Consider the following 27,661-nt stretch of genomic DNA (forward strand, 5'->3'; position numbering starts at 1 on the left):
GCCACGAAATTGGATGTGCCTGTGTTGTAGTATACATGTGCACATAGGTACGTATATGGGATGTGTATTTGTGTACGTATGTTAGCTTTCTGGTCTGATACACGTTCTCTGGAAGAGTCAGGCAGCTGGGGCAAAGGGCTTAATTCAATAGCAAGCTGATTAATGCACTAATTATCCTACCTTCTGGGTTTAACTACAGAAGACGGGAGGGGAGGATCTTAACGCCTCTGCTAACGGGGAATAATTGTTTAACGATGCAAGGCCCAATTTAAGATGAGCTGCGAGGGGTTTAAGGTTGGGGAGGGGCGAGAAAAGAATATGGAATCCAAGAAAACCTGAGCTGCGCGCTTAGAGTTTGGGAAAAGGTGCTATTGTTGTTTTTTCTTTAAATAAAAATCATTTCCTGGACAACCCCGGGATGGTGGTGGTGGGTGGTGGAGAAAACTCCTAGCTCGAAATCTTTTAGGCTTCATTTGACCAAAGCTACTTGGGGTGAGTGGGGAGGGGGGAGGGGGGAGGCGAGGCTATCTGTCCAAACCAGACATCCGTGTACTCGGGTCTTGGGCTGACCCGGGTACACAGAGCATCTCTAGGTGAGGAAACGAGGTGGGAAAGATGATGGAGAGTCTCCTCTGAAGAGAGAAAAGAGCGCACACTCAGTCGAGTGATTGATTCCCAGACCCTGTAAGCCAGATCTCTTCCCCTCGAATTCTTTATACACTTCGGCTGAGAAGCTGCTTGGGCGCCTGGAGAGGGAGAAGGTGGATTAGGTGTGGAGGGGAGAGTAATCCCACTCCACCGAACAGTGGCCTTTCCCCCCAGCACTCTGAGGAACAACAGCTTGACCCTGCACTCTCCTTTGGCCGGGACCAATGTTCCTATGAAAGGTAGCAACCTGGAGAGTTTGTTTCGACTTCCCCTTTTCACTCGACTTCTCTCCGATTCCTCTTTCCCTTCGATTTCAAGAACTGCTGCAGCCAGAATTTCTCTCCTCCTCTTCCTCCTCCTCCTCTTTGTGGAGTCAGACAGCTCTCCCCGCCACCCTGATCTCTCTTTAATGTTAACAAACACCCTAGGAGGTCAGGACGTCTCCACACTCCTTTGAATCTATACCAGGGGCGCTCCAAAGGATCCTCAATACGGGAGCAGTCCCTTAGAAAGGAACCTCCCACCCCTGGGCGCGCGCGCTTGTCCTGAACCTCGCTCGCTTGCTCGATCCTTTGAACCTCATCCTTTCCCTCCTTTTGTGCCCCATTATGCTCTAAGCGAACCTAAACGAACAAGAAAACTCCGGGCTGATACGCGCCACAGGAGCTGGTTTCCAAGAGATGGAAGAAAAGAAAAAGAAAGTCACAGGTGACTTGTTCCAATTAGTAAACGTCTAATTAAATTAGTGTCAGATTAAAGCAGCCAATAAGGCCAGTCTTTATCAGGGAGAGGGGGCGGGGGGGAGAGATGCCAGGAAGCGAAGCCCCTCCCCAGCCTCGCCTATATAAAGTTGGTGGTGGCGGCCAGCCGGCTTGCTTCTAGTTGGCTCTCAAGCCAACTTTCGCTAGAAGATAGTAGTGAGGGGAGGGGAGGTGGGGCGGTGGGGAGGTGGGGTAGCAAACTGGACGCTTCCTCGGGAAATCGAGGTTGCCGCTGCCCTTGTCCAGCCTCCTTTAGGACCGAGGAGGGAAAGGGCTTGCGTTTGTCCTTTAGTTTCCACTCGCTGCCTTCGATTATAGTCTAAGGGAAAGGAGCGGTAGCCAGCCGAACACTGCGTGCGGGTGCTCGCCGGTGCCCGGCGGCAAGGGACTAGTGGGTCTGAGGGGAAAGAGGAAGGAAGGGGGAGCTGCTAGTCTTCTCGGAAGAGGGCGCTGCCTTCCCTCCTGTCTCTGGCAGGCTCTCCGAGGCTAAGGGAGAAGCCCAAGTGTCGGGTCGCCTTCAGCTCCTGGGCAGAGAATGCAGTTGGGAGAACCGCTCCTAGCGAGCGCAGTTCACTTGCCCAGCGCTCACTTCTACCCTCTGGAGAGCGGGAGCGCGAGCGGCAGCGGCGGGCCCCACCACGGCGCTGGCTCCCCCGCGCAGAGGCTGGACGTGGACAAAGGGCAAAAAAAGTTCCGGGCCGGCCTCGCGTGCGAAGCTGCTCGGGAGCCCGGCTCGTCCAGCGGCGGGGCCGCCCCTCCGGGCATGCTGAGCGACGCCGACGCCGCGGACACCTTCTCCAGCGCCGCCGCCGTGGCCAAGCCGGGCGCCCCGGACGGCCGCAAGGGCTCTCCGTGCGGGGACGAGGAGCTGCCCTCGGCCGCGGCGGCGGCGGCGGCGGCGGCTGCTGCTGCGGCAGCCGCGGCCGCTGCGCGCTACCCCATGGACAGCCTGAGTCCGGATCGCTACTACCTGCAGTCGCCGGGGCCGCCCCAGGGCGCGGAGCTGGCCGCGCCCTGCTCTCTCTTCCCCTACCCCGCGGCCGCGGCAGCGGCGGCGGCCCAGCACGGCTCCGTGTACCCGGCGCCCAACGGCGCCCGCTACCCCTACGGCTCCATGCTGCCCCCCGGAGGCTTCTCGGCCGCCGTGTGCTCCCCGGGGAGGGCGCAGTTCGGCCCCGGCGGCCCCGCCGGCGGCGGCGGGCCTGGCGGCGGGCCGGGCGGCTATCAGTACGGCCAGGGTGGCCCCGGCGCGCTCTACGGCCCCTACCCGGGGGCAGCCGCAGCCTCGGGCTCCTGCGGCGGCCTCGGCGGCCTCGGGGTGCCGGCCACTGGCCTGCGCGCCCAGGTCTACCTCTGCAACCGGCCCCTCTGGCTCAAGTTTCACCGGCACCAGACGGAGATGATCATCACCAAGCAGGGCAGGTGAGTGCCCAGGGTCCTCAGGGAGTGTCTCCGGGGAGGGCGCACCGCGCATTTTAGTACTGGTTGGGTCCCATGGGCATCAGCAACGGGAAGAGTGAAAACCTTCCAGCCGTAGTGTGCTGGGGTCCTGCACCTTCCCAACTCCATCCTCTTCCCTGACTCCCTTCCCCAGTGTGATTGGGACTGGGTGGGCGTCCACTCCAGCCATAGACCCAACGCTCGCGGCAGGTGGCTGGGCAAAAGGAAAACTCGAGTTCATCCCTTGTCCCCGGAAATTCGCGCCGTGCCTAGGGTGGGTGTTTTCGAGGAACCAGGGATGAAGGAGGGCCAAGAACTCTGATACGCACCCCCTTCCCTATGGGTAGTCCCCCTTCCATAGCTGGGAACCGAAGGACACGACGGTTTGGGGCTTGTTTCCCCGCTTGGCTGCGTGGTGAAGGAGTTTGGGGACTCTGTACAGCTCCATAGGCTTTTTGAAGTCGTCTGGCCGTGGGGCCCATTATGTCGAAGGCCCTTTCGAGTAGTCGCACCCTGAGTCGTTGTGACCCCAGCAGCCCCCAGAAAAACCCCAGAGTCACGGCGTCCCTGTCCCAACCGGGATGGCCCGCTAGCCTCTCCAGCCTTTGAGATGCCAGAGAGCTTAGAGACTGAATTGGTCAAAGGGGACCCTAGGCTTTTCCCTGAATGATATCTTGGAACAGGGCCTTAGATAGTCCTCGAAGAAATCTCCCAGATTTTGATTGCTAAAGGTGAAGAAGCTAGTCGATTAAGGAAACAAAAGTTCTGCCTCAGTCTAATAGCGAATAACTTACACTCCGGTACTTCTGTAACGTTTACAAAAGCGCTTTGTCGCACCAAACCAGTGAGATAAGTAGTATCATTAGTCCCATTTTACAGATGAGGAAAGTGAGGTTCAGAAAGATGATTTGCCTATTATCACCCACAGCTGATAAGTCTGTGTGGCGGGTTGATACCCAGATTGATACACAACTCCAGTGCTCTATTTACTGCACAGGGCTTCTCTTTCTTTCTCTCTCTCTCTTTCTTTCTTCCTTTCTTTCGTTCGTTATTTCGTTCTTTCTTTTGTTCTTTCGTTCTTTCTTTCGTTCGTTCTTTCGTTCTTTTTTCTTCCTTCCTCCCTCCCTTTCTTTCTTTCTTTCTTTCTTTCTTCCTTCCTTCCTCCCTCCCTCCCTTCCTTTCTTTCCTTTATCGTTTATTTTCTTCTTTCCTTGCTTTCTTTGTTTTTCTTCTTTCCTGCCTCCGTATAAATAAACCCTTCCCCGAATATGGGTTCCCTATATTATCCCGCCCTCTCCCTTCCGGCCTGCCCCCACACACATTGTTATCTATCGCATGTCCCAGGGGCCAAACTTGATAGGAATAAAACTGGATTGTCTCCTGGGAAAGGGAAGGCTAGACTTCGGGAGTGAATTTCCCTGCGCCCTTGTGGTCTCTGGCTTGGCAGGAACACTCTGCTCAGAGCCCCTCTTTCTTCTTTCCATACAGGAGGATGTTTCCTTTCCTCAGCTTCAACATTAACGGACTCAACCCCACAGCCCACTACAACGTGTTCGTGGAGGTGGTGTTGGCTGACCCCAACCACTGGCGCTTTCAGGGAGGCAAATGGGTGACGTGTGGCAAGGCTGACAACAACATGCAGGGTGAATAAATTGGTGGGGGAAGTAAAGCTGGGGTAAGGGTGGTCACAAAAGAGTGAAGTGTCCTGGGTATATGTTTACATAGTTGTACCTTTCATATAATCACAAAATGTTAGTACTGAAAGGGACCCTAGAGCTCATCTAGTTCAACCCACTCATTTTACAGATGAAAAAAGTGAGGCCAAGAGAGGGGAAATGATGGACCCAAGGCCACATAGCTGACAAGTCACTGAGCCAAGATTCAGACCGATCTTCTGACTCCAAGTCCAGTACTCTCTCCCCCAACATGACTGTTTAATTGTATATCCCTTTTCGAAGATTTCTCTCAAGGCCTGACCATCCAAAGTTGTGTGTTTATGTTAGAAACAGGCAGAAGAGACTTTCTATTCCAATTTTATTTTCTCATACTTTCAATATATAGAAAAGAGCAAAAATCTATTTTTGAATGGATTCAATCTTTCTGTTAAAGTTTTCTATTGCTAAATTCATCTGATAGGACAAAAGTCGAAGGAGCCCAGACATACTCTTTGCAAGTACTGATTGATACCCAACTATTACAAATGGAACAATCTCAGTTCCAAGGGATAAAGGCAGATTATTTGTGTGACATTCTCCCCCCTCCCTCTGCAAAAAAAAAAAAAAAAGTTAGGTATTTTTAGAAATGAATCCCAAAAGCTGATTTCTATGAGCTATCCACAAATATATCCCAGATATTTGGCATTTAGATTTTATTATTTGTATCTGAGTTGGAAAGCAGAGCTCAGAAAGCATAGCATGGAAAGAAAATCCCTATTTCTGGGCATAATGAAGAATTAGAATGGAATAATCAAGAGTGCCAATTTGCATAAAGCCCTTTAAGGAGTACTAAACATTTTTTTTTAATATCTAGTCTTTAATGACCCACCCAGAAACTCCAGGAATCCTGGAAACTAGAGTCATACCTCACTTTTATCCTTCTATCTTCCTTCTTTCTTAGGCAACAAAATGTATGTTCATCCTGAGTCTCCCAACACTGGCTCTCACTGGATGAGGCAGGAAATCTCCTTTGGGAAACTGAAACTTACCAATAACAAAGGCGCTAATAACAACAACACCCAGGTAATGTGCCCTGGGGTCCTTTGGACGCCTGGCCTTATAAGTGGAAAAACTTTGTGTGCTAAGAATCTCAATCTCTTGTTTTACTGTATACCCTAAGTTAGGATCGATTCGAATTTCTTTTCATCTGAACTTCCTGCCCCAACCCCAGAAACCCAATTTACATCTTCTTACTGAATTGTTGATGCTGTTGTCTAGAGCCAACTATTGTAATTGGGCATTGGAGACAATGTCTTCTATTAGGTAGAAACCTCCCCTACTCCCGAAGAGCTCTGAATCTTGTCACTAATACCATCTCTGAAACCAGTGCCTGATGTTGCTGGGAAATGTGTCACAATAACAACCTGGTGATTACCATCAGGCCTTAAAAAATGAATTTCAAGACTGTTGTATTAGGGGGAAAGACCCCTGAAAACACACATTCATACCCTTTAACAACTGCCTTTTTAAAAAATCTCTAAGATGCCTTTCTAGATGTCATTTTTCTTTTTCCCACTTTCAGATGATAGTCCTGCAGTCTCTCCACAAGTACCAACCCAGGCTTCACATCGTAGAAGTTACTGAAGATGGTGTGGAAGATCTTAATGATTCCTCTAAGACTCAGACATTTACTTTCTCTGAGACCCAGTTCATTGCTGTGACGGCTTACCAGAACACTGATGTGAGTCAGCCCCAAAGACTGGAGAACCTCTTTAGCAGTGAATCCTAAATTAACCCACCCCCCCCAATGGTGCTCAATGGTCCTTTTTTTCCCTCCTGTAGATCACCCAGCTGAAGATCGACCATAATCCATTTGCAAAAGGTTTCAGGGACAACTACGATTCGTAAGTGTAACTTTATTCATCTTTGCTCAGTTATAGGACCATACATTTCAAGCTTGAAAGGCCCTCAGAGGCCAATCTAGCACCCCAACCCCTCATTTTACGGCCCCAGAAAAGTAAGATGAGTTGGGTAAGGTCACACAGGGAATAAGTAACAGACACAGAATTTGAAACCAGTTTCTCTGACTTCACATCCGGTGCCCCTTCCTTGGCACCCCTCTGCCTACCTTCAGAGGAGAATGATTGGTCCACCTTCATCCAAAAAATCTTAAGGAATTTATTTTGTTGACTTCTGTTTTCCTGTGTCTTATCTTGGCTGTTACTTGGTTTCCTTTAGAAGCTTGCCTGAAAATGTTTTAGGAAATTGATATACTTAAAAAAACAATTAATTGGCTTAAAATATGTGGACAGTCTCCAGAGAGGGGGTGGGTGGTAATTCGAGGTCACCTTGTTCTAGCACCTGCATAAAGGGAATTGTTATGGCTTCATTACTACTACCCAGAGAAAAGAGATGCCAGGCTCTGGCAGAAGAAAAAATGATGAGACAAAACAGATATTTGACCACCAGGGCCTTGCTGGCAGCCTTAAAGGCACCCTCCCCTCCCCTCCCCTTCCCGCCCCGCTCCCCCCCCCCAAAGACTTTTTCAATTCTGGGAAGTGGTCAGGAGTGATGGTAGGGTTTGGGGTTTTTTTTAAGTGTTTCTCTTTATGTTGTAGCATGTACACCGCTTCCGAAAATGACAGGTTAACTCCATCTCCCACGGATTCTCCTAGATCCCATCAGATTGTACCAGGAGGCCGCTACGGAGTTCAGTCCTTCTTCCCGGAACCTTTCGTCAACACTTTACCTCAAGCAAGATATTATAACAGCGAGAGAACCGTTCCACAGACCAATGGTCTCCTTTCCCCCCAGCAAAGTGAAGAGGTCTCCAACCCTCCCCAGAGATGGCTCGTGACTCCTGTGCAGCAACCTGGAGGCAACAAACTGGATCTAAGTTCCTATGAGTCAGAGTACTCTTCCAGCACCTTGCTGCCCTATAGTATTAAATCCCTGCCCCTCCAGACATCCCACGCCCTGGGCTATTACCCTGACCCATCCTTCCCTGCAATGGCAGGCTGGGGAGGCCGAGGCTCTTACCAGAGAAAGATGGCAACTGGGTTGCCATGGACATCCAGAACCAGCCCTCCTGGTTTCTCTGAAGATCAGCTCTCCAAAGAGAAAGTCAAAGAAGAAATTAGCTCTTCCTGGATAGAGACCCCCCCTTCCATAAAGTCTCTAGATTCAAATGATTCTGGGGTGTATACTAGTGCTTGCAAGAGAAGGCGGCTCTCTCCCAGTACCTCCAGCAATGAAAATTCCCCATCGATAAAGTGTGAGGACATAAATGCAGAAGACTATAGCAAAGACACTTCAAAAGGCATGGGCTACTATGCTTTCTATACAAGTCCGTAAAGCATTACATTACTCCTGTAAAACTGACCAGTTTTTTTTTTTTAAGGTGGACTTGGTGTGTGTGGTTGGGTTTTTCTGTTTGTTTGTTTTTTGTTTTGTTTTGTTTTTGCCTAGGTTGCCAAAAAGACTTTTGCCTCCCACCTTGAAGCATACTGTGTGGTGCAATTCTTTATAGAAGGTGCCAAAGCTTTTTGATTGCTGCAGGTAATGGGAACCAACCTAGTATCTTATTTTTTAAAGTGTGATCAACTAATGGCTTATACAAATTTTACATTTTAATTCTCAAGGATACTCAAGGTTCTGGTTTTAGCCACATGGCATATTTATTGGAGACACTAAACCTTCAGTGAGGTGGACTAGGGGCCTCTGAGGGTAGGATGTGGGGCTCAAGTGCTGGGAACCAACTTGCAGCCAGCCCTCATTTCTCTTTCAAAATCTCTAAGCAAATCAGAGCAGAGAGTGTGGCAAAGGCTTTCTAATTCTGGAGGAGCAGAGGTGGACCTCATGACTCAACTGAGGTCTTTGGCACAGCAGAACTGTTCATATGCTTTTCCTGAGGACGATGAGATCCAATGCCTGAGAGAGGAGCAGGCCTTCTCTATAGGTGCAAGTTGAACCTAGGCCTTTCCTCTCTTGCTCTCAGGCCTCCAAGGCTAGCCTGGTTTGCCTCAGCAGATGACTGCCACACTTTGGAAAAGCTAAACCTGTTCTATGGTTGGCATTCAAAGAGCCCTGAGGGAGGAGAAGAGGTCACCAAAAATAGAGAATGAAAAGTGTACAGTTGTGTGTGTCTAGGTACACTGTAGAATACTGTGGAATATCTTGTACAAATAGTCTACATAGCAGTCCCGCTAACATCGTGTAAAGTTGGTGCTTTGGCCTTGTCAAAGATTTTCAGAATACTGGAGGCAAGAGGCCTGATTTGGAGGAGAGTGGGGTTCAATGCCCCCACCCCTTTTCAGTACTTGGGAAAATAATCAACCCGGTTACTTTGTAGGTAGGAAAGAATGTATTTTTCAGCTCCCTTTACTAACTTGAAAACGTGTTTAAAAATAACAACAAACAAAACTTCCATTTCACCTTTTTCCCCCTTCTTGGTGATGCTATCAGTTTCAAAGCCAGTGCACCAGCTCATGAAGGCTTTTTAGAGATCTGGGGTTTTGTATGTACAGTCATGGTCATTTTTAATAAATGTGGTGCATTAGGGGGAATGGACCAGACTCTTTCTTCGGTATGTATGCATAAAATATTTTTTCAGAAGTGAGGATCTGTCTGGAGCTCTTGGGGTTCTTTGGGAGCAGGTGGTCCTCATTCTAGTTTTTCTCAAAGATGGGCCAAGGTAGTTCTCCCGGACTATGTGGGTCAGACTGGACAGCGTCCTCTGTTTCTTTTGTTCAAGCTTTTGTTTTTCTGTAGACCTCAGGATTGGGCATGATTTCCTCTCCCTCACATGAGGCCGGAAGGGGAAGGGGGAGGTGGTGATAGGACGAAGAAGGGGAGAAGAGAAGGAGGAGGAATAACTCCAGATCCCGCTGGGAGGGCAAAGACCTTGGACCCCCAAGGCCTAGACTGTGTTCTTCTGGGGCCCAGTGCAGCTGCTGTGGCGGAGGAGGGGGAGGGAAGACAAGCTTGGGCATGAGAAACCTGTGTTAGCCCCAGGACTGCTCTGTCGGGGAAAGGGACGCAGGTAGGGGGCACCGGGAGGCTTTCGTAACTGCCTAGTCATGGGAAGCCCTGAATTTATTCATCCCTCTTCCCTATCCAGTTGTTGGGCATTGTGTCCAGCTATGGATAATAGACTAGTCCTGGCTTCTGCCCTCTTGGCTTTGGCGGTGGGGGTGGTGGCAAGTAAAAAGCAGAGGCTGTTGTGGGGGGGGGGCAGAGTGCATGCTTTGCACTAGACCACGTGGGCTACCCGGGAACCCCCCTCCTTCCGGACCCTTTTAGAGACCCACAAGTTCCTGTCCCCGCCCCGACCCGCTCCCTGCAAGTCTAGGTTCCTCGCCGCAGGCTGAGTACGGCTTACTCAGATTGGTTTTCGCTACCCCGGCTCCCTCACACCTCTAGCTTTTTTTCTGAAATTTGTCAAGCCGCTGGCCTGGGAGTGCCTTCTTCAGCACCCCGCTTCCCCCGCTGGGGGAGGAAGCCGAGAAGCTGGGTACCCTACCCACGCCTAGGACCGCGCGTCCTACTTGGTCTTCAGCACTCAGCGTTTGGGTCCTGACGCGCTCTTGCTAGTGCTCAAACACGCCACTTTGTGTTAATTTCCAACTCAGGTTAATTTCCGGACCTCGTTAATTTCCAGCTCGTGTCAATTTTCAGGCTTCACCAAGCAGCTTGGAGGTAGGCGCTGGGCCAACGAAGATTCAAATTAGCCCAATTTCTGCCCGGGTACTTTAACTCAACTCCCATTTTTTCACCACCTCCCGCCAGCAGAATCGTTCCAGAGCCGGATCCCAGAGCCGGCAAATTCCTGCTCTACGGGGAATAGACGAAAAGGAGTGTCCAAGAGATAAAGGAACTCTTTCCGCCCCCCCCCCCCCTTCCCGGCTCCCTTTCTTCCACAATCCTCTGTCTGGACCGGCACCTTGGCTTATCTGAAGAAACGTTCTTCCCATTCCCGAAATCTTGTTATTTCTTCTAGATCCAAGGGGCTGGTAGAAGTTCAGGGCAGGAGCGGAGATTTGCTAAGTGCGCCGCGGGGAAATGCAGCTGCTAAAAGGATTAGGCTAGACCCCTGTGCAAACAGCCCCAACCTCTTCCGCACGGAATTAAGACCGCAAAGTCCCTCACCTCCACTTCTCGCCTCCTCCACCCCTTCTTTCCATTGCGTGCTTGACCCTTCTAAGTGCAAGAGCCGATGCTCTCAAAATGCTGGGTCTCCAAGCGCTTACGCTGGTACTGCTGCTCACTCCAAGTTTGAAATCAGATTTAGCTTGCTCCTTAAACTCGGGAGAAGACGCACATTTTATGGGGGGGGGGGGGAGAGAAAGAAGGGGGATTTGCATTTGAATATTTATATGCCCCGATCTTCCCAGCTCGACCCTACTAATGAATTCAAACTCTGGGGCCTGGATTTTGCATCTCTGTCCTCTCCATAGCCCCAAACACGAGCCTCTAGTTTCCAAAGTGCCCCCCAACACACATGCTCCAAGTGAGTTGCTCCGGAATCTAAGTCGAGTTACCCCCTTCTCATCCTCCTTCCCAGGGTTGTCAAACGCCAATTACCAGGGAAAAGCAGCGTCGAGGCACTATGCGACCCCAGCCTATTTCAAGTGCCAGTATATTTTTGCACTGTACAGTAAAAAAGAATCTGGGACTTGTGAAAAGTCCTCACACTGTTTAATAGAAACGTAAGTGGCTGAGTGGCCCCAATTAACACCTTGTGATGATAAGGCATTCCTAAGATGGAGTGTCAGACACCAAATTGTGAATAAATGTATCTAATTAATCTTCCTAGGATGACACCGATAAACAAGCCTATATTTAAATAAAGATCAAGGGCTCCGGATGGCTCCTATTGTTTACATCCCCCACCGCTACCACTCCCAAACCAGATAGAAGTTGCCGCTCAACTGCGACTGTGTTTGCTCCAGTCTGTCCCCTCTGGCCTCCGACGGAGGAGATGAAGATGGGAAGCTTGGCTTTGCCTTCCTCAGGGGCCCAACCACAACCCGGGAAGCTGACGGAGGGCATTGACAAAGGGGCTAGAGGTCCCGACCTCGAAACAAAAATATTGCTTTTTTGTTTTTTTAATGACACGGTAATTTCATCACGCTTTCTTTCTGGGCTCTGTGGCTCGACTCAAACTATTTCCACGCGAAAACAGTCCCCTCTTACAGTCTGTTTCAGGGAGGGTGCGGGGCGGGTAGGAGAAGCTAGAAGCTGGCCGGCTCCTCTTGCTACACTTCTCACGAGCCCTGTCTCCTAGATTTCCACGGGCGTGTCCTCCACCCGCCCCCGGGAAAGGGGAGTTGAAGTGGACTGGGGTACGGGGATAGATAGAGGAGAACGACCAAGTTGGGACAAATGAGGAAGTGGGCAGACGAGAGGGACCCACACACTGACTACACCCGTTTCAGGAAAGGCACTGAGTTTCTTGGAGAGACGATCGCTTCCTCCAAGCGAAGTCTAGCTTTCTCTCCCCAACCCGCCAAACAGACGGTGTCCCCAGGGATCCAGACCTCCTTTGTCTTTCCAAAGGCAGGCTTCCCCCAACTAGAAAACTTTATTCTTCCATCCCTTCCCCCTGGGGCGTTCTCGAAGACCCCGAGTCCCCCTTCCTCCCAGCGCCACGTGTAGAGTGGGCTTCGATTATCCGGAACCAGCAGCCTCACTGGCGATTCCCGGCCTCAACGGCCTAGGCTGGGCCGCGAGCTCTTCTTTTAATGACTTCTACTCTGTCATTATTATGGAGGCTTCAGGTTGCATGGAAGACAGCAGGGGTCAGACTGCACCCAGACACAAAAGACCGATCGAGAACGGAAGCTCCCCCCAGGGTTCCCCGAGATGCTTCCGCTAAACCGGGGGCCGGCAAGTAAGAAGGAGGCTTTAGCCTAGACCTACCTGTACGAGATAAATTCTTCGCCCAAGCCAGAAAGCCCACTAAAAGCGAAGTGTATTTGGCTGCTGGCACCTCCCCGCACCTCCCCACCATAGAAAGGCATTTTGCACCCTAGTCCTGCCGCTCCACTTGCGGCTGCTGATCCCAACAGTTTTGCGGCCGGTAAAATAAAGCAGCAGTCAGGGTCCTTGGGCTGATTTTCCTTTTGGTCTGGTTTCCAGTTGTGGTTAATAGGACTGATTAAATACTCTGGAACTACGGCACGTCAGCCTCAAACGGTGCATCCTCCCTCCACTCTCCCCCCGTGGGAAAAATTGATGGAAATGTCAGATATTCATTTTCTTTCTCTCTCTCTCTCTCTCTCTCTCTCTCTCTCTCTCTCTCTCTCTCTCTCTCTCTCTCTCTCTCTCTCTCGTTCCCCCTCCTCTCCCCCACCCCGCCCAGTTCCTTTTGTCTATTCGATGTACTCATTATCTATCGGCCCCAACTGTCCAAGATTCTTACATTGTAATAAGACTTTAAGGCTTTCATGATATCGGGGACTTTCAAGCCATTCCTAGGCGCAAAACAAAAACCAAATCAAACAATCAGAGCGCCCCATCCCCCGACCCCGACCCGAACCTTTGAGTGGTACACTACACAGCCCTCTCTATATTTTTCGGTTCATGTCTGTTAACAATAATAATATAAATAAATAAATAGCTCTCCTTTTTCGGAAAGCTCAAAATCATCTTCGGAATTTTGTTTCCAATTAGAATTAGTAAGTTTGTAACGAATCGGACCCGCCCCCTCCCCTTTTCCGGGTTTAAACAAAGAAAGCTTCAGGAAGAAGCGTGGATTCTCATGTCTAGCTTGACCCCGCTGTTGCCTAAGAAGAACCGGCTTCTCGTTCGGACTATGTCGGTGCACCCTGCCCGGGAGGCTCACTCGCTCCAGGAGATTTGGATGGGAAATGAGCTGTCCTAAGCAGAATCTAGGCGGCCACACGCCTGGATGCAGCCCCTAGACTCTCCTAGCCCCTTTATCATCCCTTCCTCCCCCTCTTCCCGTCCGGTGAGTCCCTCAGAAGACACCGGCTGCTTCCCAAATCCATCCTCAAGTTTCCAAGTTAATCCTGCCTCTGGGGCCCCCAAGCAAGCACTGGGTGATGGTCTTAGCTGTAAAGCACTGGGGGTTTGGGGGGGACGTTTCCTCAAAAGAACAGAACCATTAGAATGTCTGCCACTCTGCACTGGAGAAAAAGGACACTATTGAAGGGGGGGGCGTGTTTCTGACCCGTTTCTCGTTTGAAGGAGATCATTTCCCCATGGTATTTTTTTTGGTGAGGCAATTGGGGTTAAGTGACTTGCCCAGGGTTACACAGCTAGTAAGTGTTAAGGATCTGAGGCTGGATTTGAACTCAGGTCCTCCTGAATCCAGGGTCGGTTCTTTATTCACTGCGCCACCTAGCTGCCCCTGAAGGAGATCATTTCCACCAACACCACCACCCTTGGTAGCCTCTAATCCTCCTTTCACACTCCATGGTCCTTCTTCTCTCACCCCAGGATAAAGTCCTCCTTGGGGTCTTTTACTGCGCGCTGGCCTCTGCTTTGCACCGCCCCCCCCCCCAACACACACACATTCTGCTTTCTTTTTCCCTGGAAAAAATCCTCCGGGAACCCTCCCCATCCGACCATCCTTGAGAAGCCAGAGCCACAGGAGCCCCCCAACATCTCTCTTGGCCCAGAGGATCCTAGGGTCAGGTGAAGGTGTAAGAGAACAGCAGTAAGGGACGGAGTTGGGCAAACTTCCTCGGGGTCTTCTGGGATCCACGTGCCACCCCCAGCCCATGCAGTGACAAAACCAGTCTGGAATTCAGTGTCTAAGGAGGTGCCCTCTGATTCTCGCTATCTGTGTGGGCTTGGACAATTCGCTTCATCTCGCCGGGCCTCATTTTCCTTTCCAGATCTACTTAGATTTATGAATCTAATCTACTGTCCTGTGAGTCCTGCCCCGCCCATTCCCATTCTTTTTCTCTTCTTCCTCCCCTTCCTCCCATGCCCTAAAATTCCCTCCATTTGGGGATCCGGAAAGGTCTTTGTGAACCCTCCTTTTGAATGTTCTTTCCCCTCCAGACAGCTACTGAAGGGGAAGACGTTTGCTAAGTCTCACCTCTTCCAGCCTCCTTCCCCGGCACTCTGGGGAGGTGCGGCGGGCATCCTTCGCCATCTAGTGGCCATCGCGAAGAAGGGCATTTATTGGTTCCTACGACCGGCGGAGGAGGAATCAACCCCTCCCTGCTGTTACCCTGACCTTGCAGCTTTCGTCATCCTCCCTAACCTGGTTCGGATCGGTTTGTCCTTCTGTAGGAAATCCCCTAAAGTCCCTCTCTCCCCTGTGAATTTCCTGGTAGTCTCAGATTATTAAGAAAGGGAGAGTTTCCATCAATCCTCCCCATCATTTAAAAAAACAAAAACAAAAAATCAAGCAAGCAAGCAATTATTAAGTGTCTACTTTTAGAGAATATCCCATAGATAGGGAAGTTTGGCAAATGAATAAAAAACAATAAGCCCATGCACTGGGAATTTAACCCTAAACTGCAATCAACAATCGTTTATTGATTGGGAATTTATTTTTATTATTATTATTTTTTTTTTTTTTTTAGTGAGGCAATTGGGGTTAAGTGACTTGCTAGTAAGTGTTGTGTCTGAGGCCGGATTTGAACTCAGGTACTCCTGACTCCAGGGCTGGTGCTCTATCCACTGCGCCACCTAGCGGCCGGGAATTTAATATTCTAATGAAATTTTTTTTTTACCTCCAGGAATGTAAAAAGCCCCCACAGAGGTGATGCCCAGAACAAGCGCTGAGTTTGGAATCAGAATGAATTCTTCCTAGCTAGTGGGGAGATTGTTTCCTTCGCTTCTCTGGAACTCTGTTTCCGTTTATAAAAGGAAAGGTTGCGCTTTACAGTTTCTAAGAACCTTTCCAGTGCTAAATGTTATTAGCTAGACCAGAAATTCTATGGATTTGTTGACTGTCTTATTTTCCTCAACTATAAAATGGGGATAACTATTGTACCTACCTTAAAGGGTTTTTGTAAGGATCAAATGATTTAATACAGTGACCAGCACATAGTAGGTTCTATGTCAATGCTTATTCTCTTCCCCCGATCCCCTTGCTCCCCTCCCCCCCCTACCCTGTTGTTTTACCATATAGTCAGTGAGGCCTAGGAACAAGTCCTGCCTATTACACACACACACACACACACACACACACACACACACATACACACACACATACACATAGCTGTATATGTATATACATATATAACATATATATATATATAATTTTAGCATAGTGTCTGGCACATAGTAGGCACTTGACAAATGCTTACTGATTGACTTGTTGACTGACTGGCTGTATAATACTGAAAAAGGCACTTCTCAGCCACTCCCCACCTCCCACCCCTGCACCTTTCTGACACTATAAATTACCACACACACACACACACACACACACACACACACACAAATTTTAATTGTGGAGCAATATTAATGGAATGACTTGGTCATAACTGTATTAAATTTAAAAAAAAGGTGTGGGTTTTGGAGTTTGTTTGTTTTGTTTTGTTTTAGGAAAGTAAGCTGTTTAGAGTGCTAATAAATTCCTGCTCTAGCAATACTGCTACAATTCCTCTATTTGTGATCGGTCCAGGTGGCAGCTCCCTCCCTTCCCCATCAGAGAATAGAATCTATTATAGTGGATGGTCTGAGAATGGCTGAAACTGAAGACAACATTGCCTTGCAGCAATGACGTTCCTCTCTGAACTTAGCCATGTAGGTCCTCCAGCAATACTTGAAGCCTTTCCAGATAGAAAGGACCCACTAGAGCTTGTGTTCTGCAGTTTACAACATTTGAGAATCCTAGGTCACCTTGCCACAATGAGGCATCAGAGGAGGATCTTAATGAAGACTCCAACAGCACCTTCTTTCTCTTTCCCTTAAACTGAAATCAACAATCATTTATTAATTGATTGTTATGTACTAGATACTCTGCCTGGTGTCGAACAAAGAAAACTTACTCTCCAGGAGCCTGCATATAAATGAGGAGAAAACATGTACAAATATAAGTATATACAGAAGAAATATAAAATACAAAGTAACTTGATAGGGAGGACACCAGCAGTTGGGGTGGATCAAGAAAAGTTTCCTGAAGGTGGTCTTTGAAATGAGTCTGAAAAGAAGAATTGTTGTTGTTGCGTGACCCCATTTGGGGTTTTCTTGCTTAAGGCATTAGTGGTTTTCCATGGCCTTCTCCAGCTCATTTTACAGATTAGGAAACTGAGGCAGACAGGGTTAAGTGACTTGCCCAGAGTCACACAAAATAAGCATCATTTGAACTCATGGACATGAGTCTTCCTGACTCCAGGCCAGGTACTCTGTGCCCTGTGGTGCCCCCTAGCTTCCCAGGGGGAAAGAAGAGAGGGATTCTGTTAAGGGGGTAATGCCAGACATGAGGGAGAGCCAGAACAAAGTGATGGGACTGAACGTGTAGTGTCCTGTGTGAGAAGCAGAGAATAAGACAGTTCAGGTGCATCTGGAGTAATATTCAATGAGGTGTGATGGGGTGGAGCCAGGTTATAAAGGGATTTGTTGTTGATTGTCCTTCCATTCTCGAAGAGCACCATAATATCAGGAGGTGATCTCATGACTTGCAGTGAACTGGATTTAAGTCAGGGAGGGCTGTGCAAGGTCGCCAACCGCACTCTCTCCTCCAGAGCCATCTGGGTCCAGTGGCAAGATATACATCCCAACGACTGGAGATGACCCCAGATGTTTGAGGCAATACAGGTTAAGTGACTTGCTCAGGGTCACATAGCTAGTAAGTGTTTGAGTTGAGATTTGAACTTAGATCCTCCTGACTGTGCTCTACCCACTGTACTACCTAGCTGCCCCATAAAGAGATTTAAAAGGTAAGCAGGGGGCAGCTAGGTGGCGCAGTGGATAGAGCACTGGCTCTGGAGTCAGGAGTACCTGAGTTCAAATCTGACCTCAGACACTTAACACTTACTAGCTGTGTGACCCTGGGCAAGTCACTTAACCCCAATTGCCTCACTAAAAAAAATTAAATTAAAAAAATAAAAGGTAGGGCAGCTAGATGGCGCAGTGGTTAAAGCACGGGCCCTGGATTCAGGAGTACCTCAGTTCAAATCCGGCCTCAGACACTTGACACTTACTAGCTGTGTGACCCTGGGCAAGTCACTTAACCCCCTATTGCCTGCAAAAAAAAAAAAAAAAAAAAAAAGGTAAGCAGAGGAGTTGATATTTTATCACAGAGGTAACGAAGCCTCAAGAGATTATTGAGTAGGAGAATGATCTGCGCTTAGGAAAAGAATCACTTTGGCAGTAGTTTGGACAGACTTGAGACCAAATGGCGATAATCCAGGTAAGGCCTACTCCTTCACCTGAAAACTTCCCCTCTAAATACAGCAAGACACAGCCAACAGTTTGCTGCATCTCTAGTTCCATATGCATGTCACCTTCTTTCCAGGGCAGAATCGACCCCTAAACTTGAATGACAATGTGTTGTCACTTGAAGGTACATATTAATGAAGATGGAAGCAGTCACCAACCTTCATATCTGCTAGAGTTTTGGCTTTGGAATCTGGAAGAAACAAATTCAAATCTCATCTTTGACATTTACTGACCAGGGAACTTTGGACAAGTCACATAACCTCTCAGAGCTTCAGGGTCTCACCTGTAAAATTTCTTCAACCCCTGCCTCACATAGCTGTTGGGAGGCTTAATGATGCATGTGAATAGCTTTGCAAATTTTAAAGCATTATATAAATGTTCATGTAGGATGTTCTTGCTAGACAGGCATATCTTGTTTTACTACATTTTGCTTTATCATGCTTCTCACATACTGTGTTCTTGTTTGTTTTTGTTTGATTTTATTTTTATTTTACAAATTTAAGATTTGGGGCAACCCTGTGTCAAGCAAGTCTATCAGCACCATTTTTCCAATAGTATATGCTCACATTGTGTCTCTGTGTTACATTCTGGTAATTTTCTCAATATTTCCAACTTTTTCATTATTATATCTGTTACGATGGTCTGTGATCAGTGATATTTGATGTTACCATTATAATTGTTTTGGGGTGCCACACACTGCCCCCACTTAAGACAGCAAATTTAATCAATAAATGCTGGGTGTGTCCTAACTGCTCTACCAACCAGGTCTTCCCCCAACTCTCTTCCATTCCTTGGGCCTTCCTATTCCCTGAGACATAATAATATTGAAATTAGCCAATTAATAACCCTACAATAGCCTCTAAGTGTTCAAGTGAAAGGAAGAGTTAATCGATGCATCAAACATCATTGTTGTCTTATTTTAAGAAATTACGACAGATAACCCAACCTTCAGCAACCCTGATCAGTCAGCAGCCATCAACATCAAGGCAAAACCCTCCACCAAGCAAAATCATTACAACTCACTGAAGGCCTAGATGATGGTTAGCATTTTTTTAGCAATAAAGTATTTTAATTAATGTGCGTACATTTATAGACATAATGCTATTGCATACTTAATAGACTACGGTATAGTGTAAATATAACTTTTATATGTGCTGAGAAACAAAAAAATTGATGTGACTCACTTTATCACAATATTTGCTTTATTGCTGTGGTCTGGAATCAAACACACAATATCTGAGGTGTGCCTATACTACTACTGCGTTATTATGTCCTCTGAATGAATAAAGAAAAAGGAAACACACTGGTCAGGGCCCATGAGCTGGGATTTTGAGTGGCTGGGATCCCACAAAGTACCTTGAACATGGGGCAGCTATCTTGGGGTTTCCATGTGTAAGAGAAAAATGACTCAGCTGCTCTATCATCATCTGTGAAGACAAAAATCAAAACTCTAAGAGCAGCTTAGGTGGTAGAGGAAGGAGTGCTAGACTTGAAATCAGAAAGAAAGAAAAAAAAGCCCTGAGTTCAAATATGAACTCAAACATTGACTAGGTATGTAATATTTGTCAAGTCACTTCCACCTTTCTTTGCTTCAGTTTTCCGTTTCTATAAAATAAGGGGGTTAGATTCAGTGGTTTCCAAGCTCTAGTCCTATGGTCTAATGATGCCATGACATTTCATTTTGTCCCTTGAATCAAGATTTCAAACCATTTTCCCAGATCCAAATTTCTAGTCCTACCTTTTCTTAAAGAATACTTAATGATCTGAGGAATTTAGTGTCTGGATCACGGAAAATTTCTAAAGGGCTACTGAATAGGGAGCCCCTCAGTATTAGACAAAACTATGTACATGTGTAGGGAGAAGGGAGAATGGAATTGGAAAGGGACGTGAACGTGTGTCTCCATTCCACAACGGAATATTCTTCAGCTGAAATCTCTAAGCACACGCTATGATTTGAATAAAATGATAGGTCGATATCTCATACTTCCTTTAGGGACTCCTCTGCTCTGAGCTGTCACAACGGATTGTGGAAATAGACCAGACTGAAGAATGCCATTCTAATCATATTGATGAAAGAGACTCATCCAGGAATACAATTAAATCTGAATCTGGAAGAGGAAATCCCAGCCGGGCCTCCCAGATCACTCTCCCTTGCAGGGGTTTGGAAACACAAGAAAGGTAAAGGTATGAACTGATAACATAAAGCCCAAGTCTTTTCCCTAGAAATTTCAGAAAAGGGTTTCTGGAAACCATTCTTACCCTGAGACCTAAAAGAGCAGAGACACCAGATATTTGAAGAAGCAGAAGGTACAAACCCAACAGATATTCTTTCTATTGACCACTTGGAATTTCCCAATCAATAGAATCCTGCATGGATGGAGAGGAGTGGGGAAGACAAAGCTTATAACTCTTCAGATTAGTTACTATGGCATCTTTAAATCAGATAGACAGATGGATAGATAAAGACAGACAAATATGGAACAGATAGATTAGATAATGACAGAAGCAGATAGGGGGAAAGATTAAAAACAAGCAGACAAAGGCAAGCAGGTAGATATATAGAGACAGAAGAAATAGATAGAGATAAGCAGATAAATACATAAATAGACAGATGATAAAGATAGAAGCAGATAAATAAAGATAGAAGCAGATAGATATAGACAGAAGCAGATAGGTAGACAGACAGATAGGATATTCATTCCCATTTGGGGCATTATTTTATTCACTCAAATATTTTCTAACAGAAAAAATTTTTTCTCAAGGCACTATTCAAGATGCTATAAAAATGGTTAAGTAGTAATCCTTTTCTTCCAGAGCTCACAATTTGACTACTTTTGTTGCACTAACAGCATCAGGTAGATCGATAACATCTAGGACGAAACTTGGTGGGTACACCATGAATAAATGTCCAAGGGATGGAAACAGTTTTCAACAGAGGAAAGAAATGTTCAACCTCACAAGAGGAACAAATTAAAACAGCTTTGAGGTAAAGGTACAATCAGTTGTTGCTGGAATTGCAAACTAGTGTAATCTTTTTTTTTGTTTTTTGAAAAGTAATTTAGGAGGGGGCAGCTAGGCCTCAGACACTTGACACTCACTAGTTGTGTGACCCTGGGCAAGTCACTTAATCCTCATTGCCCCACCAGAAAGAAAGAAAGAAAGAAAGAAAGAAAGAAAGAAAGAAAGAAAGAAAGAAAGAAAGGAAGGAAGGAAGGAAGGAAGGAAGGAAGGAAGGAAGGAAGGAAGGAAGGAAGGAAGGAAGGAAGGAAGGAAGGAAGGAAGAGAGAGAGAGGGAGAGAGGGAGGGAGGAAGGGAGGAAGGAAGGAAGGAAGGAAGGAAGGAAGGAAGGAAGGAAGGAAGGAAGGAAGGAAGGAAGGAAGGAAGGAAGGAAGGAAGGAAGGAAGGAAGGAATTGGAGGAGAGAAAGAAGAAAGAAAGAGAAAGGTATGAATTTTACCACATGGTGGTTTTGAGGAAAGTTCTTTGTAAATCATAAAGCATAACATATTGTTAATATTATAAACTTGGCTTAATCTCATGCTTTCAGAACTTCTTAAATGTAAAAAAATTTGTCAGGTCACAATTTCTTCCAACAGAAAATATCAGTGATCAATGTCAGTGTATCCATATAGTGTTAGGAAACCCAGAATTTGTACTACCACAGAAAATTTTGCAAGTCAGTACCTAAATATTCTAAAATTGAGAGGGGTGATGAGACAACTTATGAGAGTTCAATCAGATTTTCTACTTTGTGACCGCCATCCCACAGGGTTACCTCTATTAATCCTCTTGTCTTTAGATTGTGTAAGAAACCTGGACTGAAATCTTCTCAATATCACTGTATGACTTTGGGCAAGTTGCTTAACTGCTCTGGTCTTCCGGTTTTTTCGTTAGTAAAATGAGAAGGTTGGACTAGATTATCTCTACCACCCTTTCCAGTTCAAAATGTATGCTTCTGGTCCTAAAATATTTTGGACCAGGAATGAACATTTACAAGATTTGTCTATTCTTGGGGACCAGATACACTAACTTTTTGTCCCCAGGCAAGTCACTTAATCTCTGTTGGCCTCAGTTTACTCATCTGTAAAATGCATAAGAATACTACCTAACTCCCAAGGTAGTTGTAAGAATAAAATGAGATGATACTGATAAAATGCTTTGCAAATCTTAAAGCACTATATAAATGTTACCCATTGTTATTATTATAAATATTGTCTCTAAAACCTATTTCTTGTGAATATGCCTTGTACTATAAAAAATAGTAATAAGTAACTCCCACCTGGTTAAGATTTAAATTAGGTCAGCAACTTTTCGAAGGGGGAGGCATGCTAAAGCAGTGATTTCACATTCAAAGCAACATGTTTCTTTGGGGTTTGTAGCACTCTATTTCTTCAAGGACCCTGTAAATCTCTATTCCTCTTCATTGCCTTGTTAATCAGATTACATATTTGTCACAACAAAGGGTTAAAGGGCTGCCTGGCAAATTTGAGGGGCCTCCCCCCCCCACCCCAAGCAGGCACGCCTGAGGGTCCTGGGTTCAAGACCCTATGTTAGGCGAACTCTGATCATGTTTGTGTTATGTTGTAAGGGTGGGGTTGAAACCACCTGGAGAAGGAGGATTTATAGTCAAATCCCACCTCTGGTGTTTGCTCTATCTGTGACCCTGGGCAAGTCACTTACTATGTGCCAGACCTTGTACTAAGTGCTTTACAGTTAGTTACACATTGGATCCTCACATCCCCCCCTGGGAGCCAGGTGCTATTATTATCCTCATTTTACAGGAGAGGAAACTGAGGCAGGCAGCGGTGAAGTGACTTGCCCAGGGTCACACAGCTAGTAACTGAGGACAGACATGAACATGAATCTTCCTATCCACTTTGCCACCTAGCTGCCCCTAAATAAACACATATTAAGTGCCTGCTATGTGTCAGGCACTGAGCTAAGCACTGGGGCATTGTCCTATGGGAACTAGTTCTCGTAAGACACTGGACCAGTTCCCGGCTAGCCCCTTCCCCACACATGCTTCAAGGGATAGATGGCCCTTGTTAGACTCATCAAGGAAAGAAAACAGCTAAATGCAATTTGCAATTTAGGGGAGGGTGGGCCATTGAGGTGCAGTTACTGGCTGTTTATTGGCTGCAAGTGGCTGGTTTGAAGTCAGCCCTACTTCCTTCTTGCCTTCTTGACCTCTTGCCTTCCTGCCTTCCTGTTTGCTTGTGCATGCAGGTGATGCCTGAATTGAAAGCTCCGATTTCCAACCTAGAGGTGGGTCTGTCTGAAGCAAAGACATCTGCATGTGTGACTTCTTTATTCCAGTTTTCAGTGATTCACTCCCTACCTGTGAATGGTCAAACGGGCCTGGCTTTTCATTAATGGAGACCCTAGCTGCTGGGTGCTCTCATCTAGGTCTTATCCTGCCCATAACAGCTATAGCAATCATATCGCTATTTGTATTCATCAACTTTTATTACCTCCACAAGTTCCATATGTATTCTTCCTCCTCCTCCCCCATTAAGAAAGCCATTCCCTATAACAAAGAATGAGAAAGGGAAAACAAATATGTGATCACTTAATTTTAAAGAAATTAGTATTGCAAATTTATTTTATTTTCAATTCACAGGACAAAAGAAGAATTTCCATAACACAAACTGAATCTTTAACCTTGATCCCCCAGCTCTTCAAGAATCAAGGGGAGAGGTGCCTTTTCTCATATCATCTTGGGGACTAAGCTTGATTTTTATGCACACACAAGTATTTATTTTGTTGCTGTTGTTAGATTTATTTACATTTAAATGGCAGTTATTTTATATGTTCTTTTGCCAGTTCTACTTATATTACTTTGCATCTGTTCATATGCTTTTCCATGCTTCTCTGACTTCACTGTACTTGCCATTTCTTACGGCACAGTTGTATTCTGTTTCATTCATGTACAACAATTTGTTTAACGGCGCTTGATTTTTAAACTGACTCTGTACTGGTACCAAACAAATATCCTTTAAATTCTCATTCTCTCCATCATACCACCTCCCTCCCTCAGAAACCTTGATTGGCTCCCTCTCCCAGAGTACCCTGTCTAGCTTTTGAGATTTCATCATAAGAACAGCATGATTTTATGAAATTTGACAAAGCTCTTTCCTCACAACAACCTTGTGAGAGAGACAGGACATTTACAGTTGAAGAAACTGGTCATAAAACTAGTAAGTACCAGACTTGGGATTAAAATCCAGATGTCCCGACTCCAGATGGCTGCCCCGTGAAATCTGGCCCCAGTTGTCTGACCGTTATTTCCCTCTACTCCCAGGAATGCACAATTTCTAGTCGCACCTATCATATCACATTGTCAGGAGAGCTCACCATTATCACTGTTGTTTCTGGGACTTTGCTTGTATTATTTTCCCCTGAACTGTCCTGTCTTCAGACTAGATGAGGGGTGCACATGCATGCGTGTGGGGGGGGCACAGACTTGATCCCTAATTGATTCTCTACCTTCAAGCCCAATAGATATTATTACATGAAAGTGAGGGGCAGATAACAGATAATTTGTGCTCAGATGAAGTGCATCAGTAAGTCTACAGCCTAGTTACCCTTTTACAAAGGTCGTCCGTAACCCCGTGGCCTTTAAAAGTCTAAGTCAGTCAGCCCTGTTAGCTGACACTGAGGAACAGCTGAGGCAGGGAGCAGTTTTCTGGAATGTGATCTTGGCAAGAGGGTCATGTAGGTTTGGAAGAAGGGGATTTCTCTCTCCTCTCCCCACCCAATCAGCTATGGTAATATTACGGCGCTTTCAGAAGTCACAAACTAGATGGCTTTGGGGGAATAGAAGAAGAAACTCTTCTCCCCCTCTCCCATTCCTTCCCTCCACCCACAGGCTGACCTCTTCACTAGGAGGAGCTTAACTTTCTAAAGGCCACAAGGGGGCAGCTGTCCTTCCAATCTTGTTAGGAAACCTCACGCTGTCTGAAGGTGTAAGTGTTGTAGACTCATCTGAACAGGTCACTACCTTTGTTCTCTGGTTCTCTGCCCCTAACTTTCTGTGTTCAACTGGGCACGGGGCGGGGGGGGGGGAGATATCAGTTACTCAGAGACCAATCCCCTCTATATGCTCCCCCCCACCCCATTTTTACAACATAGCCACTCTAGTTCTCTCCTTTCTTCTGCCTGTCTAACTTACTTATTCTTTTTTTGGGGGGGGGGGGGAAGGGGAGGAGGCAGGGCAATGAGGGTGAAATGACTTGCCCAGGGTCACATAGCTAGTAAGTGTCAAGTGTCTGAGGCCAGATTTGAACTCAGGTCCTCCTGAATCCAGGGCCAGTGCACCTAGCTGTCCCTAACTTACTCATTCATCAAGGCTTAGCTATTTGTCTTCACTGATACCCCCCTACCTCTGAATCCTGCCAGGACCTAGAGTCTCCCACTACAATTTAGGCAGCCAACCATTGTATTCTACCTTGAACTATCTGATATTTCACTGATGCCAGTCTTGTCTCCCCAGGTGGGTCATTAATTAGCCTTTGGAGGGCAGGGATTTCTTTCGGCAGCTGGGTAGCACAGTGGATAGAGCATTGGATCTGGAGTCAGGAAGACCTGAGTTCAAATTCAGCCTCAGATACTTCCTAGCTGCTTGATCCTAGGCAGGTCACTTAAGTTCTGCCTGTTTCCTCACCTGTAAAGTGGGAATAATAATAACACTTCTCTCACAAGGTTGTTGTGAGGATCAAATGATATACCATTTATAAAGTGCTTAGCACAGTAACTGACATATAGTAGGTGCTATATGAATAGTATGACTAATATTTACTATTATTAATAATAATTGATAATCCCCCCATATCTAACATAGTAAATAAATATATTTGGGGGGGGTTGTGACCTGAATTTATCAATTATGAGCTTTAAATTTCCTAGCATAATTATCAAATTGTATTTTATAGACTTAATCTTCAAAATTCAGACTTAGGCTGGACTTATACAAGTCAAAATAATGGATGGATTAGGACAATACAAGCAGAGTCCTCACTCATGCAGGGCTTGACAAGTTTTTCAGGATAAGTTTTTCTTGGGCTTTAAGGTCATTTACAATCTGTCCACTAGAGGACAGGCTTGTGCCATCACAGGTTTGGAAAGCAGGGGAAAGGAGGAGAGAGAGAGACTGGAGAGAGAGATTGGGGGTGGGGGGGAGAGAGGAAGAGAGAGAGAGAAACTTTGTTACCTAGCCAAGCCTGAATAAAGAAGTAAGGATGAAGCCAGTCCTTTGGGGACGATATCCTTGAAAACTACAGCCTCATTCCTCTCCAAAAAGGCATCTGGGTATGTAATCAAAGAGTGAGCTCTGCAGAGTGAAAAAATTAATAATGAAAGACCATCCCTGGGTTCCTGTTGGAGTTTATTGGCTTTTTGGCGCATTTTAAAGCAAAGTTATTGAACTTTTCATCATTCATCACTGTTGAAAATGAAATGAGATGACTCACTCCGGAGATCCATTCTGGTGTGGGTTTTTTTTTCCCTTGAAAGAAAGAAGGAAGGAGATCTATCTTATACCTATGGCCCTAATCAGATCATCTGCTTCTGGAGGGCAAAGAGCATGTGTTGTTTTTCCTTATTCCCACCATCCACCCACCCCCACCCTACTATGATACCAGCAAATACTTAATTTGAGTTTTGTAACTTGGGTTTAATTGTCTGCTATGAGCCTTGTGTTCCCAATGACGATTGATATTCAAAATCCTATCCACCATGAGAGGTATATGGAGAGCCAGCCTCAGAGCTCAGGTTCCCCTCTGCACCACAATGACTGTGTGTCCCTGGGAGGATCCCTTGGCCTCTCCTTCCCCCAGAGAACCCTCTCTGACTATAGATTGCAGAAGAGTTGCTATTCTGCTTTGTAGAGGGAGTTTTCTCTCTGGAAATTCTCCATGCCAGTGACATTGCAGGCTCATGGCAGTGTATCCAATGCATCGTAATTCAATGAGAACTTCTAAACTTCAGATTAAGGGCGTAGCTGTGGAGAATTGCTAGCAACAACAGTGCTGGATTTGGCATCAATAGAGATCTGGGTTCAAATCCCACCTCTGATACTTCTTAGCTCTGTGAACCAAGTCTCAGAATCAAAAGGGATCGCAGAGGACACTCATACAACAATCTTACCTATGACCAACCCATTCAGTTGTCATCCAACATTTGCTTGAAGGCCTGTAGTGAAAGGGAATCCACCACCTCCCTTGGCAGCTCGTTCCGCTTTGTTGTTCAGTCATGCTCAACTCTCTGTGACCTCATTTAGGGTTTTCTTGGCAGAGATACTGGAGTGGTTGGCCATGTCCTCCTCTGACTCATTTTACAGATGAGGAAACTGAGGCAAACAGGGTGAAGTGACTTGCCCAGGGTCACACAGCTAGGAAGTATCTGAAGGCAGATGAGAACACTCCAGGCCTGGTGCTCTATCCACTGTACCACCCAGCTGCCCTTATTCCACTTTGAGATAACTCTAATTGATAAAGCAGCAGCCATTCTTGACATCAAGACCAAATTTGCTTCTGTCATCCAGTCATCTTAATTTTTACCCTCTGAGGTCAGACAGAAAGAAGTCTAATCATTTCTCCAGGTGACAGTTGTTCAAATACTTGAAGAGAGCTACCATAAGGATAGCTGGGTGGTACAGTGGCTATAGCACTGGAGTGGATATATGGCCTGGAGTGAGGAGGACCCGAGTTCAAATCTGGCCTAAAACACTTACTAGCTGTGTGACCCTGGGCGAGTCACTGTTTTCCTTAGTTTCCTCATCCATAAAGTA

The 27,661-nt window shown here is 46.4% G+C and overlaps 1 protein-coding gene across 2 annotated transcripts; it reads left to right on the forward strand.

Annotated features, from left to right (window-relative positions):
• The first annotated feature begins 1,615 nt into the window (after nt 1-1,615).
• EOMES (eomesodermin) lies at nt 1,616-8,005 on the forward strand. 2 transcript variants are annotated; one of them, XM_043967164.1, is made up of 6 exons: nt 1,616-2,831; nt 4,338-4,492; nt 5,466-5,587; nt 6,087-6,245; nt 6,347-6,408; nt 7,123-8,005. In XM_043967164.1, exons 1-6 carry the CDS (start codon nt 1,945-1,947, stop codon nt 7,856-7,858), a joined length of 2,121 nt encoding a protein of 706 aa, XP_043823099.1. In that variant the 5' UTR covers nt 1,616-1,944; the 3' UTR covers nt 7,859-8,005. The 2 variants fall into 2 exon arrangements, with proteins under 2 accessions (XP_043823099.1, XP_043823101.1); XM_043967166.1 differs by having other exon boundaries at nt 7,180-8,005.
• Nucleotides 8,006-27,661: the final 19,656 nt, after the last annotated feature.

Source organism: Dromiciops gliroides, chromosome 5 (genome assembly GCF_019393635.1).
Source record: "Dromiciops gliroides isolate mDroGli1 chromosome 5, mDroGli1.pri, whole genome shotgun sequence".
Taxonomy (NCBI): Eukaryota; Metazoa; Chordata; class Mammalia; order Microbiotheria; family Microbiotheriidae; genus Dromiciops; species Dromiciops gliroides.